Raw genomic sequence first — 21,578 nt, forward strand, 5'->3', positions numbered from 1 at the left:
AATTTCTACCCGTAATTTTCACAGTCCCTGGCTACCCTCTGCCATCAAAATATTTGGAATTTATTCTTTAAACAGTGTAGGCCACTTGGGTTGTTGATTTAAAACATGCTAGAGGTTTTATAATGGTTATTTATATTGGCCAACACTGACCACTCTGCAAATGACCTGTTGATGTTGGATGAGGATAACAGGCATGGAATACAATGCAGGAGATGGAAAGAGATCAAAGAGAATGAGCGTGTTAGCTTAGCAACAGTGCTTCATGGGTTAGTGCGGAGATCAGTTGTCTGTGCAGGTGACGTTGCCAGAATGGCATTATTTGGTCCGCTCGCAGGCACGAGGCATTCTCTTCAGGGAGATTTAGGAGTTTGTCAGAGCATGTATTTAATTACGGTATCAACATTGTCAAATTCCTAAAATCATCATAGGCTATGTAAAATTATGCATAATTTATATATATGTATATATGTATGTAGTTCAGGCAAGAAGATAACTTCACATATATGAAAATGATTGTGCTTTTTTAAACGAAAGCCCACCAGTCAGTGTGAAGTAAGTGTTTCCATGAAATAAGTCCATTCCCGTGGATCGTTTGAGAATCAACAGTGAACCCATTCATAGGCCTGCCTGCTGGCAAGGAATGTAGCCTACTTTGTCCCAACTGTTTTCTCTCCTCACTGTACATCTTGCTTTCATTCATTCAATCTCAGAACGTCTGTTTGTTTGTAACCTGTTTCCGATGTCATTTCTCAGTGTACAAATGTCAGATAGGAGACAAAAGAACATGCATGTTTGACAGCTGCCCAGTAAATTATGCAGAAGAACAAGTTAAGGACATCTGTGGTGGACTTCCAAAGAAAACCAAACAAAGAAAAAAAAAAAACCAGATATGTAGCTGGTGAAAAAGAATTTCCTTTGCAAAGCTTGCTTTGGTGCCGACCAGTTGTTACCTCATGTATAACTTACAAAATTATTCAACCATACCCCCTCAGTGAAGCATTAGCCTTGTGTGCTTTGGGGCGGGGTGGCATTGCCCTAACTCACAACTTAGAACCAAGTAAAATAAGGTGCCCAGAAAGAGAGCTGAAGAGAGACACCTGCGACTTGGAATTCCCAGTATTGAATCCATGCATGATTCATAACAGGTGGAGACGGCAGTGAGGGCGTCCAAGAAGCCCGGCCCAGCCACAACTGACTCAGCCTCACATTTTTTTCCCTGTAAGAGTATGGGGTCCCCTGCACACGGCCTTGTCTTCTGCACAGTGAGACAGAAGCAGACATAAATAGAACCACCTTTGGTGTGTATTCCTATATCAGTTTTGGAGACTTGTTCGTGGCAGAGATTTTGTGGTTTCTTGGCAGAAGATAACAAATGATGGTCGCCATGATGGAGGCAGAGGAAGGAGATATGTTTGTGTTCTGGTCAAATCCCACCTGTCCCAAACACACACACACACACACACACACACACACACACACACACACACACACACACTTCCGCCTGAGTCCCCACTACTAACCCACCATATTGACTCTGTTTTAGTCATGTGCTCGACCCCCACCCCTAGAGTGCATATTTCTGGGATGATGTGGAGATTAAGGATTCGTTCTGTAGCCACAAGGCCATTTGTTCTCTTCACGTGGGAATCAGGCTCACTGCCATGGCCTCAGCTGCATCTGTGTTCTAACCAGTGGGCAAACTGGCCCACACACACACACACACACACACACACACACACACACACACCCGGCAGCTTGTCTCTTAGGCACACTAGCCAAGATCCGATTGTGTTTGGCTCTCACAACTTTGTCTGGGTTCACTGTTCATGCTAGCAGTGGATTCCTGTTGCTTGTGAGAACCGACTTCCCATTAAACAAGAGCGGAGGTATCTTTACATCTGTTTACAGGGCTGTGCGCTGTAATGAGAGCTGGAGCGTCTCAGGATTCAGTAGAGGGAAAGCCGATGACCTAATGTAATAGTACACGGTTGCGGCGTGAGTGAGAGTTACCTGGCGTCAGCAAGCCGGTCCCTGTCTTCAGGGGCAGTGCTGTTTTAACCCAAGTGGGCAGCTGTGCTGGGGAAGGAAATACATTTCCCTAATCCAGTCGCGTTTAGACAGGTAGTTGGCAGCTCAGCCCCTCTTGGAAACCAATTTAACTTTGGTATTTCTCTCCCATCCATTTACTCTCTTTAGTGACCTTGTTTGGCACATCTTTGCACCATGACCAGAGTGACAGACTTTAGTCTCTGTTGGATTAATCAGTGTGTTCTTTGATCCATGGCATGTGTTCCCCGTAGACATTTAAAGTCAACGTATTCAGCAGTTGTGGTCCGGAGGTTCAAAGTTGTTAACCAGGCTGATAGACTGGTTTTGGTATTTGCATCCAAAAGACTCTCCCTCCTTCTTTCTGTCTCTGTTTCTCTCTCTCTCACACTCACTCACACACACACACACACGTCCACTCCCAACAACACAAATATTGACTATACCAGTCATTCATTAGCAGTAAAAATTTGCGAGCAATTATTTTTTTTACTGCGCTTGCCCTGAAAGACGCCATTAATTACTCTCTTGCCTGTGGATGTGAGCCAGTTTCGGTGTCCCCGGAGTCTCCTCTCCACCTGGAGGAGTATTTGCAGCTCCGAGGAACCCAGCACAGGGACGTTGTCTGGCAAGCAGTGCACTGACATTGTGTGTTGACTCCTGAAGTGAGACGTCAAGACTCTCTGGCCTTGGTACTGGATTCCTCCCCATGTGGCATTCACAGGTCAGGCTTGGCAGTGACGGTAGGTTTCCCCGATGGCCTAGACTCCCAAGTAGAGGTGGGTGTTTGTGAATTTGGCATTGTATCAGCTTTTTTTTTTTTTTAAGCATGAAAACTATTCCAAGTCTTCGTAGAAATAATTGTCAGAGGGAAGGATATTTTTAACCATTATGGTCTCATCCAAAGGGGCTAAAGAACCAAGGCTCCTGATGGGTGGCATCAGCCAGTCTTTCCTCCAGAGCTTTTTAGCTCTTATGTTTCATAGTCGCTGTGACTCGGGCAACCATACTCTTAATGCAGTTGGGCAGTTTTCATCCTTTTCCTGATCTACTTAGTAAAAGTCCATAAATGCCTTCTGGGATATAAACTTTTGCCCTGTACTAGCTTGGCCATGAGTTTCTTCTCAATCTAGAAAGCCCTACAAGTCACTTGTAATGTATATATTTATTTATTAGGAGTGGACTATTCCTTTATTAAAAATATATTGATTGTGTGAGTGGTATGGCCTTTCTCCCCACCAAACGGAAATGAAGTGAGACTTATTAATGTGTCTGATTACATGGTTGGGCCTTCATATCTGTTGATTGAATTCATCAACTTGAGACTAGCCGTTCCACATCACTTATTTTCAGTACGTTTGTGAATTATGAGCCCAAGATGAGCATTCATAAGCAGTGTCACCCATTTTCAAATCTAAGTTGAAATAGCATAGAAGTAAGTTTAACAAGAGCTTGGGAATCTTTAATAAGTTCTACAGGATGAAGAGGAATTGCAGGGGAGAAGGTGTATGGGATACAAGGAATCTCAATCCAGGATAGAGTGCTGTGGATGCACTTACACCATGAGAGGCAAGGCGCTAATTACAATTTGGGAAATCTTTTCTTTTTCTAAAAAAATCTTTTATGTTTATGTATTTTTGAGAGAGCTAGAGAGACAGGGCAAGCAGGGAGGGGCAGAGAGAGAGAAAGACACAGAATCTGAAGCAGGCTCCAGGCTTTGAGCTGTGAGCACAGAGCCCGACACAGGGCTCAAACTCCCGACCTGTGAGATTGTGACCTGAGCCGAAGTTGGACGCTTAACCCACCGAGCCACCCTGGCACCCCTGATTTGGGAAATCTTTTCTGAAAGCCACTGCCATTGGAACTCACAGTGAAGCTAGGTTGAATCCTTTTCTTCCTTGGAAGGTTTTTAATTTGTAAAATGTGACCAGAGTGTGAAGGAAAAGGCCTGGTTGGCCCAGTGCTTTTGAAGGACCCTTCCTCATGTCCCCACCTTCTGGAAGAGTCACCCCCAGGGTGCCCTGCCTGGCTGTTGGTGGTTGGGAGTGTGAACTGGACTGACACTTTTAGAACTGCCTTTTCTACAAAAAGCATTTGTTAGAATGGTTACTTCTTCCACCTGGGACCAAAGGATATTTTCATCCAGGGAAGTCAATAGAAGGGAGGAAATATATTCTTTTGCAGCCTGTACCAGAAGAGTAAAAGTCCAGGTTGCCACTTATTAGAGTTTAAATGATCGATTCTAGCATGCTTTGATTAAATTACATATTCAATTATTTTTGTTTGAAATTAAAAGCTTGATTATATTACCGAATGCTATGTAATTTTACATGCGCCGTTCGCTTATTTAACAATGAGGCCCAGAGTGTGATTAACAATGTGGCTGCCAGGAGGAAGAAGCAAAATAATTATTTTTTCAATATACAAGTCCTCATCATGATTCAGAAATCAATGTGCGTCCGTGGAGGATTTATTCTTGCCACGGATTATGGACTTCAGGGTGGCCTCCCCTCATCTCCCTATGAATGTAGAACCCGGAGATTTTGGCTGGTCGAGCCGGTTTTTATTTCTGTCTCTCTTTTTTAAAGACTGATGTTTAGCTACAACCACTGGGACCTAAATCAGAGCATCCGGTGCCCAAATATGAATATTAATCAGATGCCAGGCCATGGAGCTCCTCTCTGAGTTTGACAGTAAAGGATCAGTTAGTTAATTAGAAGATGACATGGCGTGCCGAGCCCCCTGGCTCTGTCCTGCCTTCTGTCTCCTCTTTTCTTCCTTTTTGACAAGTTGGATTATGTCATTACTTGTAGTTTCACTTGTTATCCCCACCACGAAATAAGAATATTTTAAGCCTTAATGATCTGTGATTTCTTCCTCCTCTCTCTCTCTCAAAGACCAGGCTTCAATAGAACTGAAAGAAACAGACGAGAGGAGAGGTTCAAAGGCCCAGGCCCATCAGCCTTCTGACCCCAGCCACACCACACGTGACATCGTAGCAAGAAATCGAAGGTGCCTAATGGGCATTGTACACCGGTAGTGGTCGTCATGGTGATTAGTTTCAAATATGAAGATGCCTGTTCTGACTTGGGGCCACATCACAATCGGTGTGTTCATCCTATGATTCGTGGACCACCTGCGCGAAACACAGAGGTGCCCCGGTCCACTTGCCTCTTTTGGTAGGGCTTAGGAACCTGCATTTAACAAACCCCACCACCTTACCCACCCAGGAAGGGGGGACTTGGCTGTACCCCAAAGTCTAAGTTATTCTGTTCTAAATGTTTTGGGGTGTTTCTTGACAGGATTGTTGCTCTTTGCAGAAGCTCCCTTTTATGTAAACTTGGCACGTGGCCCTGAGAGGAGCCTGATTGCCAGGAGGGCAAACAAGGTTCAGATCATTGTTCAGCTCTTGAAAATAAAGCTTTTTCTCATGTCCTAAGTAGCATTAACTCTTGACCCTGTTTTCCCCACACTGCTTCTCTTGCATCTGTCACGGCACATCTGAAGTTGATGGTACCATTTGGTGTGTGTGTCCATGGGCCTTACAGTCAGTGAGAGAAGGAGCTAGGCCTTCATGTTCCTCACTGACAGACATTAGTGATAAGATTTAAGAAGCACAAACCAAAATCTACCACTTATCATGGATGCTATGAGCCATCCACTGTACCAAGGAATTCAGAAAATCTTTCTCAGGGGTCTTCCCAACACTAACATGTGGTTCGATGGGGACATGGAAACTTAGGAAGAAACGAGCCACGTCCCAGCGACATGTGTGAAATCAGAGGCTGAGGCAGGATTTCAAATCATGCAGCCCGAGCCCCAGTGCCTGATGGCTGGTCTCAGCTGGGCAGAACCTCACATAGTAGGTGCTTATTTACAGCTGATGAAAAGAAAGGACATTTTTAGATGTCAGAGGGCGGTTCTGATACTCAGCTGACTCCTGGAAGGACTATAACATTTGAGTGTATCTACATTCACTTGAGAGGCAGGAGGAAGGAGGAAAAAGCAGCTCAGGTCACTGCAGGGACTCATGGAGAGCAGAAATATATACTGTCAGGAGGACTAGGAGGACTTCAGAAGGACAGGATGCTCAACACGGTCACACCTCACAGGGAAAGCAAGACAGGTGGTGGTATTTAGAGGGGGAAAAAAGAATATTAACATAATGGACAGAGAGCTCGGCTCACATCCCAGCGCTCCCAGTAAGTGGCTGGGTGACCTTGGCCACAGGCCCCCAGTCTTTTTTTTTTTTAATGTTTATTTATTTTTGAGATAGAGAGTGCAAGTGGGGAAGAGGCAGAGAGAGAGAGGGAGACACAGAATCTGAAACAGGCTCCAGGCTCTGAGCTATCAGCACAGAGCCTGACATGGGACTTGAACCCACAAGCCGAGAGATCATGATGTGAGCTGAAGCCAGCGGCTTAACCGACTGAGCCACCCAGGCGCCCCTTTTAGTTTATTTTTAATGTGTGTTTAGTTTTGAGACAAAAAGAGAAAAAGCCCGAGCAGGGGAGGATCAGAGAGAGAGGGAGGCACAGAATCCAAAGCAGGCTCTGAGCTGTCAGCACAGAGCCCGATGTAGGGCTCGAACTCACAAACTGCAAGATCAGGACCTGAGCTGAAGTTGGACACTTAATTGACTGAGCCACCCAGGCGCCCCCAACAAATTAATTTAAAGGTCCTCACAAGGTAGTACATGCGTTTGGCCACTCTCTTGCTCAGATGCTTTCCCCTTTTGTAATTTTACTGGTCTGTGCCTCCCGAGTGGTGGAGAACTAACAGTCTCGAGGTCAGCACCATCCATAGGTGAGTGTGCGTGGCAGGTGAGTGGGACTGTGGCACGGCTTGGTCACGCAGAGCTTTGACAAACACCCTCCATCGATGTGACTGTGTATTTCTTTTTTTCCCTGCGGTGAAATACCTTGCCCCAAGTACGTCCTGTCAGAGGGGCTCAGAAAAGCAATGGGCAAAACTCAGTGTATTGATGGGGACTCCTATCCAGGGGGGGATTGTGAAGGGAAGTAAGGCACTATTAGTGCTCCATCTTTCATTCCATAAAATAAATGATGGCTTCAGAGCACCCACTTCCTGTGCTCCTCATTCATACCGCCCAGCATAGCTCTGCCTACCCCGGGGACGGGTCACCTGAAAGATGGGGAGGGGGCAGGTGTCCCAACATTGCAATGCACATTAACGGGCTCTACACCTTTGTATCTCTCTGATATTACTGTTTCGCTTCAGCAAGCCCACTAATATCAGATCTATCCTATCACAGGCCATTCTAAATCACCTCAATTTTCTCTGCCCTTGGGCTCTGCCCATAAGACCAGAATCTGAAGCATATGAGTGTGGCCAGTGATGTAGTGTTTTACTTCTCCCCCCCATTTATATTACAGGGAACTTTATTAGCTTTTGGACATACATATATCAGTTTTAAAGATGAAGTACGATGTCAATAGTTTTTACCCAGTTCCCAAGTATATCAAGTTGTTATATTTTCCCAGAGAATGTTAAAAAATTAGTATTGCCATTTGTGAGAGCATTTTTCTCTTAAAACAAGCCATTGGTCATAATAGTGTTTGCTTACTTATTCTCCGAAGTGCTGTTTTATATCGAAAGTAAATCCAGGATAGAAGCTTGATAAGTAATGTCAGACTTGATAGCACATGAACCTTAGTGGTACAAGTGAATGATGAAGCCTCACTTGGCCATGTCGTGGTTTTTTCCCCTCCCATAACTCTCTCCTTCTCAACTACTTGTTTATCTTTTCATGATTTTAAAATAATGAATTAGCTTCCTGTTAGTGCCCAAGCCATCCATCCAGCTCGCGCCTTTCCTGTATCGCAAATTCCTTCAGACATGAACAGCCCAGGGCCCTCTGTCTCAGTTACGAGCTGTTGGGAAAAAAACCCAGCCTACGGCAAGGGCTTGTCCTAAATCCCAGAGCATGGCCAGGATTCCAAAGGAGAGTCTGCCTTTCCCGACCCACCTTTGGCAGTCGGTCAGCCTGGCATCCACCAAGAAAAGTACCAAATAATTTGCCCATTAGGACACCCAGTTCTGCATTCAGATCTGGGCACTTTCTCACCATCCCTGCCTCCACCCAGTGTCACCCGCTCACCATTTTATACTCCCTCCCCTCTTTCCCGTCAGTGTACACACCAGACCGCTTCCTCAGACATGGCTTCTGCCCCACCTCTTCTGTGCCCTCGAGGCCATCATTCCTCTCACCTTCCCACCGTGGCCCCGACATCCAGGGCCGTCTCCACCTCGCAGGTTCTCTCTCGTGCTGTCCCACACACATCGCCCCACCTGGCTCATTTCCCTTGTCCAAATCCCCTCCATCTTGCAGTACCAGCTCAGACCTGCCTTCTCCTCAGAGGCTGTCTTAATTAGAGCAGAGCCAGGAGCATGGCCCCGAGGAGCTTTGTCACAGTTCTCTCACGGGGGCCATTAGGAGCAATGGTCTTGTGCTCTTCAACCTCCTCTCTCCGCAGCCAGACTTCCCCTTCCCCCTTCGTAGTTCAGTCCTGTCTTCCAGAGGAGGGTGTCAGCTCTCTGCGCATAGAGACAAGGTTTCACTGTGCTCCCTCCGTGGGTACAATGTGCAGTTCAGATGCTTGGTAAATACTTGCTTATCGATGAATCACTGTAATGAAGCTACTTATTAGTCATAAAACACCGTGAGTTTCTGTCTTCACGACTTGTAGCTTTCCCCTTAGAAGGAAGAAGCTGGTTAGAGTCACCATTCTATTGCAGACACTTAGCACAACATTTGTTGGTTTAAACAGTTAGGAAGACAGAAAGCGTGCTCCCAAGAAACTGGCAAATGGCAGACTGCAAAAGCTGTGGCTGACCACCTAGGGTCTAGAGATGGATTCTGATGGGTGACATTGGGGTTGACTTCCATGTGAATGAGACTTAAAAGCTTGGGATTCAAATTTCCAGAAAACAGAGTGTGCAGAGGCCATTCTAGTTAGAGGTAACAGGCTCAATAAAAGCCTAGTAGAGTTGGAAGAATTGGTGGGGAGGAGGGGTTGTTAGAAAACAGACCCAAGCACGGAAGAGGCAGTGGGAGACAGAAGGCTGGCAGAACAGGCATGGGAAAGGTCATGGTGGGGCTGAAATTCAGTGCCAAGTGGATGTTCGTTCCAAAAACACGTAAAACATGGTGGTATATAAGATCTTGTGTGGTATGGGAATGAACCACCTTTCTATTTTTTAATTCATGATTATCTTTATAGTAATTTTAATACACAGTAAATGAAAATGGTTTCCCATTTACAATAGATACGGTTTTTTTTTTCAAAAATACATTTATTTCAATAAAACCAAGGGAGTAGCTTTAAAGAAAAATAGGAAGTAAATTGTGTTGGGGCCATTTATCAAAAATGGTGATTCCCTCTGGCTGGAAGTGTGGAGTGGACCAGCAGAGAAATGGAAAGACCCCTCCCGCCACCTCACCAGCACCCCGTGGAAAGCTGCGGCAGCCGAGTTACCCGGGCCAAGGACTGCTTGCAGAATTGTTGATGTTTGATAGTTGGGAACCCTCCATGAACTTAGCCAGAGAACGCAGGAGTCCTGGGGCGGCCACAGGTCAGACGCAGGCTGCTCTGGCACGCGGACAGGGGTTTTATGGTTCTGGTTGATCACCACACAGCAGTGTCTGGCTCACAGCAAGCAATTAATAAGAAGGTGTGAATCAGCAGGTGGGAGGTGTGAAGTGAGGCTTTTATTCCCTCCCCCTGCGGCCCCGAGTCTGCCTCCTCCCCACCCTGGCTGGAGCTGGGGTGCTGGGAGCAGCCCGGTTCCCACGCCCCCTCCCGCGTGAGCTCGGGACTCGCGTGCTGGGGGCGCTCCCCGAGGGCCATCCGGGAGCCCAGACTGCCATCTCCGCCTGTGGTCTCCTGGATTACCACAGCCCCGCACACGAACTTGACAGTCAGGAGGCCCAAGGATGGAAGTGGGGACCACAAAACACCCCCCATCTCAAGGGGGCACATGTGCCACCCATGGGTTCGGTTTTGGGGGATTTATCAAAATTTGGCAAAGGAAATACGCATTTAGGTGCAAGTTCCTGATTCTGTTTCTTGCTTGGCACCTAATCCAAAATTTTGGAGGGGTTGCGTGGGTCCAGCATACCATCTGTGACCTCTTTTTTTTTTCTTTTAATTTTGTTTTAAATGTTTTATTTATTTTTGAGAGAAAGAGAGAGAGAGAGAGAGAGACAGCGTGAGCAAGGGAGGGTCAGAGAGAGAGAGGGAGACAGACTCCAAAGACAGGCTCCAGGCTCTGAGCGGTCAGCACAGAGCCCGACGCGGGGTTCGAACCCACAAACTGCGAGATCATGACCTGAGCTGAAGTCGGATGCTCTATGGACTGAACCACCCAGGCGCCCCCCCGTCTGTGACTTCTCACACAATGAGGTGAAGTCCCATCTCATGTTCTGTCCCTCCAAGGTTTGGTCACCTTCAGTGGTCCCTTTATGTACTTCTTTCCAGGCTTGTTATTCTAGTCATTTCTCTGAATCCCCAGTAACACAGGTGGTACCCTTGTTGTGTGAGTTCCAAAACTCTCCCTCTTCCCTCTTGCCGAGTGTCCTTTGTCCAGTCTGTGTGGTCCTGTTGCTTGCTGTCTCTTCTGTGTCACCTGCGCTCAGTCCCCACACGGCTGAGCCTGGCTTAACCCATCAGGACTTTGAAGGATGTGCTTGTCCCCAACTTAATTCCCCCAAATTCTGTCCTGACATCCTCTCCAGTCATCTTCCCTCCTCCCCTCCTCCTCTGTGTTCACATATCTGTCCCTGTCACATCTCCTTCTCTTCCATCTCTCCTGCCTCCACTCCAGGCCTCGAATCTTCCTTCCTCCTGTCACGGATCCCACACCCAGCGGTTGCAGCCGACCTCTGTGGTTTGCCGCAGGCCTGAGACTCTACCCCCGGGGTCTCCAGGAGCTGGCCTGGGGTTACAGAGCTACAAAATTATTCACCCCTCATGCCCTTTTGAATGTAGCCTTTGAGGGGCCTGTCACCTGTGTGCGGACAGAGGCTCCAGGAAGAGCTGACATTCCCTAGCCCCTGGACTTGGATGTTGTTCAAGGCATTTTGGGGGTCACCGAGACAACTCAGGAACCCACCCTCCAGGAATCCCCACTACAGTTGGGGAAGTAGAGGCACACACTCCCCACCAGTAGTGAGCACCAGCGGGAACACCACGTGCTGTGGGGCCCCCAAGGAATCAAAGCATCCCCTGGGGTGCCCCCGGCTTCAAGCCCGTCGGAAAACTTGATTTTTCCGTTGAAGTTGAGGCCTGTTGGAGCTCTCTTCCCCTAGCTGCCTTCAACAAAAATACTCATGTTCCAGCCTCCCCATGACGGGTCCTGTTGCTCTGGCCGCATTCTTGTCCAGCGGCACGTTTCAGGGTTTGGGAAGCGGCCCCTGACGGCTGGGGCTTGTCCACCCACATGACATTTGGACGGTGGCCATGGGTGGGTGTCCATCAGGTCCTGTGAGCCCAGCGGAAATGCCCTCCGGATAGCAGTGTCTCCCTCCGAAGGGAAAACTTGCTCTTGTTTGTAAGAAGAAGAGCTGGGGTCCCGCACAGATGTTCTGAGCTTAAAGAGCTTTTCAGAAACAGAATTGCACTTACAGCTGCTGTTGTGTTTTTTCAATTTCTGGGACATTCATGCGTTTGTGTGTTCTAACGTCTTTGCAGTTGCTTTTTTTCTTTGCAATGATGATGTGATTCTCATCCACACTTGGCTTTCTAGCAGGTCTTACTCCTTATTCAAGCAGTCGTTCGAGAACTTACTAAATGTGGTCCAGACAGGCTCCTGAAACACCACCCCGGCAAAGGGGATAGTCAACGGAGAAGACATAAAACCGTTTCCCCAACACAGGGTGGATTTGAATCTCTGGCCACGCCTGGTTTAGAAGGCTCCGGTGAGCAACTTTGTCCCACACAAGGTAGAATCTCAGTCTGTGGGCTACTGAACAAAACAGCATCGATGCTGTGACTTAGAAACAGCTGAAACGTATTGCTCACAGCTCTGGAGGCTGGAAGCTCAAGATCAGAGGGCCAGCAAGACTGGCTGAGGGCTTCCTTCCAAGTTGCAGATTCTGTCGTATTATCCACTGCAGAAGGGACTGGGAGCTCTGTGGGGTCCCTGTGGCAGGAATATTAATCCCATTTCTGAGGCCTCCCCCTCATCACCAAAGTACGTCTCAGGGGCCCCACCTCCTGATACCAGTACCCTAGGCATGAAGATTTCAATATTAATTTGCAGGCAACACAATATCCAGACCACGGCAGGCCTAAAAGGCCAAGGTTTATGGCCTTGATCTTCTTGTGAGAGTTGGGTTCTTTGCCCATTTTGGTCACTCCTGTGTTCTCGGACCTCAGGAAGGTGCCTCATTCTGATGGGCCACTTGGTAAATACCAGACGCTGACTTAATCCGTGAGATAGTGATTGAGCACCTTGTGGTGGGGTGAGGGGTGGGCATCCATAGTTGAATTAGGCCTAGTCTTGCCCAATGAGAAGAGAGAGATGTAAACACAGAAGGCCCACACAGTGTGCGGCCCAAAGGAGGCCGCAGCGGATGCCCAAAGTATGCCCAGTAGGAGGACTGCTGCACGGAGGCTCCTTGTTGCCAGGGGAAGGGGTGGGGAGATTTAAGGGGCACACTGAAGGCAGTGGAGCTGGTGGTGCAAGCCACAGGCCCACCGTGTGCATAGACATGAGACGTGAAGGACCCTAGTGCAGGAAGTGCTGTTGGACACGAGACAGAGGAGGCCAGGCAGAGCAGAGTGGGTCAGATCCACACGCTTGGGAGCTGGGTCTGTGTCTTCAGGGCAGTGGTTTATCAGCTGTGTGCGTGTGTGTGTGTGTGTGTGTGTGTGTGCGCGAGCACGCGCGTGTGTGTGAGTGAGTGATTATGCTAGCTAGCTGCATCATACAGTAGGAGGAGAATGGAGAGTGAGGTTCAAATCAGGAAGAGACTACGTTAATGAATTGGCGTGATCCAGTGAAAAGAACTTAAGGAAAGGCGGAGCCATTGAGTGCGTCTCTCAGAGATTTGAGGGTGGGGGCATTGAGTCTACAGCTCGTGGTGGGGGCCCCCAGAGAGACTCCACTTCTCTCTTGAGAACCTGATAAACTTGATGAAGTTGGCTCCATCTTCCCGCTCTCTTTTGTCACTGCTGTTCCCGGAAGAATATGCCATCTGGTTGACAGTGTGTAGTTTGAGGACGCCTATGTTCATCATACATGAGGGGAAACACAGGAAGGCCCAGTGACAGGCCTGGGACACACAGGCACCCCCGTCTGGGTGCTGGAGGAAGACGCCTGAACTGGGTAGATGCCCCAGGTAAGGGAGCGGAGTTCTCGCCATCTGCTGACTCTCACAGCATCCCCGACAGCTTTAGGAAGTGCAAAGAACGATGATAAAAGCTCTTCCCTGGGCACCCTCAGCTCTTCTGTCTGTGCCTCTTGTGTCTGTCTCTCTGTGTTCCTCGGTGACCCTTCTTTGCCCTGTATTTTTCATTCCCGCAAAGGCAGGAGGAGGCAGCCGTCTGCTGGGACACAGAACCCGAGAGCGCCGGGTGCTCTGGTGAGCTTATTAGGCGCTTTCCGATGATGTGATTACTAACTCGAGAAGGACACTCAGCGTCTTCATCAAACAATGTGCGTCTTTGTGTAGCCTGTAGTTTTTCATTTTTACTGGGACAACAGCTGTTCTCTCCGACACGGATCTCTTGTAAATAACTTGCTGTCCCTGAGATCTGTGCCTCTTGGATCGCGATATTAAGTGCCTTGGTTTGTGTCACAGTACAGGTGAACCTCCTTTTTACACAGTGTGTTTCTTACTCTGTGAAAGCAGCATTTTGCAAATGAAATGATTCCGGGTGTGTCTAGATGATTTTACAAAAGAAAGGGTATCATTAAGGCAAATAATCACTTCGATAAGTCCTGTTTTAGGCATAATAGTAGGAGTGTTTTTCATTCATGAGTGCAAATAATACGTAATTAATCCTAAGAGTGGGAAGCAGCCACAAGTTGCATTTGAATCAGTATCCCTTCCACTCTTCTGCCCACCCCCAAGCATGAGAGTCTTTTTTTAATGTTTGTTTATTTTTGAGAGAGGTGGGGGTAGGGAGGGATTGCACATCAGCATGGGGTTGGGGGGGCAGAGAGAGAGACAGAGGATCAGAAGCAGATTCTGTGCTGACAGCAGAGAGCCTGATGTGGGGCTGAGACACACTGCCCTGGCCCAGGTACGCTGATGCTCTTACACAAGGAGGCAGCAGGAAACCGCATGAGTGAAGAGGGAGACTGAGGAAATGAATGGGGTGGTAGAACAGTAATTTGGAGGATTGAGAAATTATTCAAGGCGCCCCAACAAAGCCTTTTCTAACGAGGCTTCGTTTGAGCTGAGCTGGGGGTGCTGAGTGGGCAGGAAGGAGAAGGGAGGGGTACTCTGGCAGAGGGAGCCCTGAGGAAGGACATGGCTTGGTGGGAGTGAGGTGAGCACCAGGAGATGATAGAATAGAGAGCCTGATGGGCAAGGACCCGATTTCACAGGGCATCGAATCCCCTGTGGGATTAGAGAACGTGACTCTGATCCCCGTTTGATGAGAAGTCATTGCAGGGTTTGTAAGCAGGTAGAACAATTATCCTGTTTCTGCTTTATAAAGACCGACCTGGCAGCCCTGGGGTGGGGAGCTGGGGGGTAGGCAAGAGAGGAGGCGGAAAGCACACAGGCAGGCTCTTCATGTCGTCCAGGCGGTGTGGATGGTGCCCCACGGATGATAAACCAAAGTGGGAGGAACAGAGACCTCACTTGGATTAGAAGAGGGCAGACCTACAAATGGAAGGCTCTGGGGAGGAGGGCAGTGGACGAACATAACCTCTGCTTTTGGCTTTCTTACCTCGTTCCAACAAAACTCTGCAAGGTAGTTGGCTTTCTAGCTCTTTAGAGATTAGGAAACCGAGCTCCCAGTAAGTTGCTTGTGGATCCAAAGCGTCCTTCCCAACATCAGAGCAAGTCGGAGGTCACTGCCACTGCCCAGCGCCATCTGTGGCTGCTTTTCCCTGGGGGCATGCCTCAGCTCTTGGCTCTAGCCACACTGGTGACCCCAGGTGTGGGTCTGAGTTGGAGGTTCCTGGACTATTATATTAGCTCATCTGTGACAAGTTGCCATGCCTCATCTTCTGGGCCCGAGAAATGGGACCAGATGTATCTGCTGGCCTCCAGCCCAGCCAGGACTTTATTTACTGTTTTGCTACATCCCAGGTGTGTCTGGACTCCCGGAGAAAGGGAGCATTATTCTTCAGTCCCTGTGATGCATCTTGACAGCACGTGGGAGTCCTCCCGAGAGGCCGTTCAAGCTTTATAAGATGGAGGTGGGGTGAGGGTTTGGAAACAGTGGTGAGAATTTGCAACATGAGTGCTGTGGCCTCAAAAATATTACCTGTGCGTTTCATTGAGGTGGTGGGGTGATCGTGTGAGAAAAGAAAGTTGTTGTTTGTAAAGCCATCCAACTTAGTGGATCAGAGGCTGAACAAAGGGAGACCAGAAACAAGTCAGAAGAATCACAGTTTTTGTTTTAATTTCTTTTTTTTTTTTTATTTAATTTTGAGAGACAGAGAGAGACAGCATGAGTAGGGGAGTGCAGAGAGAGGGGGAGACACCGAATCTGAAGCAGGCTCCAGGCTCTGAGCTAGAACCCATGAACTGTGAGATCATGACCTGATCATGACACGAGCCGAAGCCAGAAGCTGGACGCTTAACCGACTGAGCCCCCCAGGCGCCCCAAATCACATTTTCTTAAACATGGTCAGCGCTCACCTTCCGTGTGTTCTTGCAACTCCCTGCTTTCTAGACACACAGCACGGAGCACAGGGGGCCAGTCAGGCAGATGTGGACTGTCAGACACAGATGTGTAGTAGCCAGGGACAGTCAGCCCAGTGGCACGAGCTCTGTGGGGTCTGTCAGCGTCTACACGGCAGGAGAGCCGGCATGAAGCTGGCCGCCCAGTGAGCCGGGCAGCCCTTGAACAACTTTGTGCTTTGGGAACTGAAAATGCACTTTAGCACTGATTATCTGCTCTCTCACCTTTAGGGCAGCCTGTCTCCTTACAACCCCCCCCCCCCGGCTACTTTGCATACACACACATATACCTTGCAATTTAAATTTTTATATTTTATTCATATGTGGCAGATTTTCCCTGGAACTTGGGAAAGCGCTAAATAGTACATGGATATTATTCAAAACATGTGCATCCATAAAGCTCGTTTATATGCCACCATTATCTGCAGCATTAAATACATTTTATGTCATCAGAAATTTTATGATATATTTAAAAATGAATTTCTACTTAGCTTAAATGCATTAGGGATTATCCTGCGAGACCTCGCTAAAAATGCAGTCATGTTTATTTGTAACTGCCAGAAAATGGCTTACAAAATTGTTAGTGTCTTTTATTATTCCCTACCACTGGAGCACTTGCTTGTTAATTAGAGAAATTTCAACTGTCATAGTTGGCAATTATAGCTTCTGTATCATTGTTATGAATAGTCAATGAGAGCTGATTAATATGCATGAGCAGCAGTATATATAGCGTGTGCATTGGACCACAATCCAGCTGCCAGAGTCCCTCAGAGGAGGGAGTGGTGTGTGTGTGTGTGCGTGCGTGCATGCGTGTGTGTGTGTGTGTGTGTGTGTGTGTGTGTGTGTGTGTGCGCGCGCGCGCGCGCTTCGAGGGAAGGAGGGGAAGCGTGGAGGGGGAGAGAGTTGCTTCCAGCCTTAGAGAGCAACGCCGCCGCGAAGTGAAGTGTTGCGGCTGCCCGATGCACCTGAGGCTCCCCGAGGATCGCTCCATGCCTGCGCGCAGGGCTCTGCCTTCCCCGGGTGCCGCGAGTCCTGAAGCCCTGCCCTGACGTCCCTCTCAACATGGGATGCAGGCTGTGCAGCCTGCAGAAGCCAGAGGAGCAGTACAGACTGCTCTATGAAGTTTGCCAGGTAACGCTTTGCATTTGCCTCCGCGGGTGTGGGCAGGCTCGCACCTGGCAGATGGGAACTTCTGGGAAAGGACCTGGGGGTCTGGGTGCGTCCTTGCGTTCCAACCAAGACCGCTTTTCTGACTTTGCCCTCTATTCTCTGTTAAATCTCTTGGGTCATTTCCCTCCCAGGGTCACTTCGTTCAGTGCCTGTATTTGGATATTTAAATAGATGTTGACAGTCATAAAGTACGTTTCCAGCTGTCATGTCACAAAGCTCCTTTACAAGTGACCGGACTCGGGAGTGTCAGTGAATGTCTTGGGAAGGGTCAAAGCGTGGTCACCCTTTGAACAAGCTGGAGGAGACGGGGATGATGATTAATGCTCGTGCGGTTCTGTCTCTGTTTACAAATAGTTAGAAGGCGCGCCTCTCAGCCCAGCCTGGGCGGCTACTGCAGACTCGATTCTTTCTGCAACTTCTTGTCCTGGGACATGTGTGTTTTGTACTTGCCATTTCTGTACCTCACTCTGTGAAGATTTTAAGAACTCTAAGAGCAAGTGGCTTGATCTTGGGTGCCGTCATCCATAGCAGATGACATCTTGAAACTTCTGCATTCATTAGCCATGTGAAATTTCAGTTGAGATGAACTAGGATATTGAGGGGAAAACCCAGATAACTTACCTTACATTGGCATTGGGTGTTTTATTTTTAGATATTCAGGTTTTATCCTGAGGTTTTCATACTGTTGTTGGTAACCTAACTTGGCAGTTAGGTATTTTCCCCTTAAGTCATTCTAAATCTTTTCCAATTTTCCTTTATTAATCAAAAAATTATAATCCTGTTTATAAGGTGTTTTTTTAGAAATCTGAATGTTAGAATAAGGTCTTTATGGTAAGAAAAAAATGAGTGCTTATTCCTTAATTTATCACAATGAATGGCATATTAACATATTCTTTAAAGAGCGAGACAGCTTAAAAAAAAGAATTGGATTAGCCGGCAATTGGGCACCATTTCTGCACAAGCCACCAGAGGGCGCTTAGCATTAAAAAGACATGGTGAAACATGACTGCTTCTGTGATTTGGCTGCCTGTCTGGACAACCTAATGATAGAATGACCCTGGATAAAGAAAAGGGGTGTGTGTGTGTGTGTGTGTGTGTGTGTGTGTGTGTGTGTGTGTGTGTGTGTCTGTGTGTGTGTGTGTCTGTGTGTGTCTGTGTCTGTCTGTTTTCACTGAAGCAGAGAGAATGTTAAAACAAACCTTTGGGGTCTTGGTCATGCCCCCCCGACCCCTTGTCCAGACTACACATATCTTACCAAAACCAAGCATTTTAAATCAGTGTTGGACATAGACTTCTGACCTGTGACTTCACAGCCCAGGACTCTGCTGGACTTTTGGCCTGTGAAAGCAGTTTCGGGCACACTGGCCAAAAGTGCTGTTGGCCTCTGTCCCTTGTATATGGTGATGCTATCATCCAAATTTTGCTTGGTTATCACGTGTGATGAGCCACAAGCCCCCAGTTCTCAGTGAGTCAGACATTCAGAAGCGAAGCCAGGAGAACCATACCCGAGGAGGTTATGCTAAAGATTGTCACTACTGTGTATCTAATAGAATGCATAAAAATGGAGTCTTAACTTACTGGGTTTTTTTTTCTTCTTTTGACGGTCACACAAGAGCATTATTTAGGATTCATTGTTGTAGATGTGTGAACGACACCGGCAGCCTCCAGAACGTGGTCACCCTGCCCTGTATCCTGCCAACCTGTGTTAACTTGTGCTTTATTCATCTGTATTATTTGGGCTCTTCTCCGCCCCCACCTTGGCCCTGCCCCCAAAAGAAAGAGCCTGGATTCTGTTTGTTTGTTTTTACTAGGTGAATTTATGTGGAAATATTTCTGGCCAACGCATCATGTAGTAAATTGCTGATAAATGACTTCCATCTGGAATACACTTTGTCAGCAATTTAGGAAGCCATGCAGATTTATTTTCAGGAAACTCAAACTACTTTTCGGACACATTACTCTCATGCCAACTAAGTAAAATCCCCTTTCTCCTATTCTTTGCGAGTCCTAAACCGTAGCATAAAGGAATTCACAAAACATTTGCAGGAATTAATAACTGCATTCCCCTTCTTATTATGCAAAGCCTTATTAAAAGCAGAGAAATTAAGGTTTCCATAAATTAGAGTTCCAGAAGGTCCAGTGTGTCTGGCTTCAGCGAGCCCTCGTCACAGCAGCACAAAGAGGATCAAATGTTCCGGGGCTCAGACTTGATCCTTTCCTCATCCAGAGATAATTCAAAGAGATGCTCTTCATTAGGGCCTTGGGCAAGCTGCCGAGAATTTCTTTTTGGGGCTGCTGGGAGCCTAATGATGCAGAACAATGGCTTTGCCTCTTGTTGCACACATACCTTATTGTACCTTTAATCACGTTAGAGAAACAGCAGCACCACATGCAGTTGTCTGGCCATTCCAGGGCGCAGCAGAGTGCGCACAGGTATCGGCGATGCGCGCCCTGCATTATGGGATACGCCCAGGTACTGGGAGGTGTCTGGAGTACTTGTGAGGACAGTACAGGACGAGCCTCCCGCCTGCCCTGGAGTTGTGTGATCGGTCGAGGTAGAGGACCCTTTGTGCTTCTTGGTCACCGTGAGTCCCGTGGAGCATCAAAACCAGGCCTGTGCCCGTGGGACATGTTAAAATTTAAGTTAGTAGTTGTTTCCTGCTTTGGAAAACTAGCCCATCTCAGAGCACTCAGAAGCTCAGCTGCTTTCAAGTAAAGGAGAGAAACGGGAAAGGAAGATGTTTGCAGGCTATCAAGGGGTACCGTCTTCTACCGGGAGAGATTAGCTGCCCGGAAGATCTCCCGTTCAGGGGCTGAACCTGGGAGCTCCAGAGATGTGGCTGGAACCCAGCTAACACCGGCCACCTGGTTATGGGCACGGGCTGTGGGGGCAGCGTCGCCAGGGATGGAGACATCTGTGGCTCTGTCGGCTGGGGGCCAGGGACCTCATTGCTGGCCAGGCACGAGCCCCCCGCCCAGCTGTGTCCTTTCAAGACAAGGGGAAGGCCAGTGTGTAGGTACTTCGAGGCCAGGGGAAGGGGAATGGATTAACACACTATTCCTTCCACCTCTTCTAAGATCTCAGGGCACCCAGAGACTCTGCAGAATAGTGGTCTTTGCTCAGTCAATTAGGCAGTAAGGAAATAATTCTGTTTGGGACTTAGGCTCCAAAGTGGAAATGATAATTAATACATCCACTGAAGTCCCCACGCACACGATTTGAAGACGGCAAGGGAAGCACACAGATAGAATTGCAGTGATGGTCATTGCGGCAACCACAGTATTATTTGTTGAGCACTTCCTGTGCGCCAGCACTTTGCTAAGTGCTGACTGTGCATTTCTCCATCACATCCTCAGAACAGCACCAGGAGATGGGGGATATTATTATACCCATTTCAAAGATAAAGAAACTGAGGTACTAAGGAATTAGAAATGGGGGTGGCAACCATGTCTGTGCTGTGATTCTGGAGTCTGAACTCTTTTGTTACTGAAATCATTTTTATCAAAACCTGTGAATAGACGACCTACACTTTATGGAATGCTTCGCTTGATTTTTAAGAATCATGCTCACCTTCGTGGAGCTAACCCAGAGAGGCCACTTTCTCAATCAGGGCCATGTGCTGCATGCTACTTCTGTCAGCCTGGCGACACTTGGGTCTGTTTTCTTACGGATGAGAAGACTTGAGACCGGGCCTCTGGTCCCTCACGCCAGAGGGGAGTGGGAGGCAAAGAGAAGCAGAATTCCCATCACCTTCCTAGGCACTTTTAAGAATGGATCATGTTCTTTTGCCTCTCAGTAACAATAACAACAACAACAAAATAGGAGTATTTGTGCCTTTGATGTCACCTTAAGTTGCTGGTCTTGAGAGTCAGCCACGTTGTGGGATGATCAAGCGTGGACAGAGTTAACGGTGGTTCACTGGGTGAACATAAACCTGACCTCCATACGGCAGTGCCGAATGTGGTTTTGTGTTCGTGCAAGTAAGAGTGCATTTGCTTCGACAACCTGTCGGTTCACAGAGCTTTATTATTGGAAGCAGCTTTACAAATTGAACTGGTATAGGCAAAGCCAGATGAAAAAAAAAAAAGCCCATCTCTTCCTGCCTTGATGACATGGCACCCATCTGTGGCAGAGAAAGTCACGTTTTTTCATGGTGGGCATTTATGTCACTAGTTCTTGTTTTCCCATCAGTCAACAGTGGACTGTAGTCCTCTTTAATGTGGATGAAGCGATGGAAAGGACCTCGGCCAGGGCTCGCCCCACTCTTTCTACCTGTCTCTTCTTGCTGTACAAAGTGTTAGGTGACTATAAAGGAGTTCTCTTGCTTTTCTCTTAGAACCAAGGCCAGTTTGCCACCATCCTGGCTTAGACGCCCTTCTTAGTGTTCCCATAAGCCCCTGCACACTGCTGCATCCCTGCACTGTGCTTTCCCGTGATGCCCTGCACACCTCTGCACCCCTGCACCGAGTCTCC

The 21,578-nt window shown here is 47.9% G+C and overlaps 1 protein-coding gene across 2 annotated transcripts in view; it reads left to right on the plus strand.

Annotated features, from left to right (window-relative positions):
* PDZRN3 (PDZ domain containing ring finger 3) overlaps positions 1 to 21,578 on the plus strand; it is a 237,373-nt gene that overhangs the window by 172,934 nt on the left and 42,861 nt on the right. The window contains exon 1 of one of the 2 annotated variants that reach the window (XM_029918282.1): positions 16,860 to 17,065. The exons of the other annotated variant lie outside the window; for it this stretch is intronic. Within the exon in view, the coding sequence (XP_029774142.1) occupies positions 16,997 to 17,065 (69 nt within the window). The 5' untranslated portion in view covers positions 16,860 to 16,996. Of the gene's footprint in view, positions 1 to 16,859; positions 17,066 to 21,578 lie in introns of those variants that run through there. 2 annotated transcript variants of the gene reach the window in all.

This window comes from Suricata suricatta, chromosome 12, assembly GCF_006229205.1.
Source record: "Suricata suricatta isolate VVHF042 chromosome 12, meerkat_22Aug2017_6uvM2_HiC, whole genome shotgun sequence".
Classification (NCBI taxonomy): Eukaryota; Metazoa; Chordata; class Mammalia; order Carnivora; family Herpestidae; genus Suricata; species Suricata suricatta.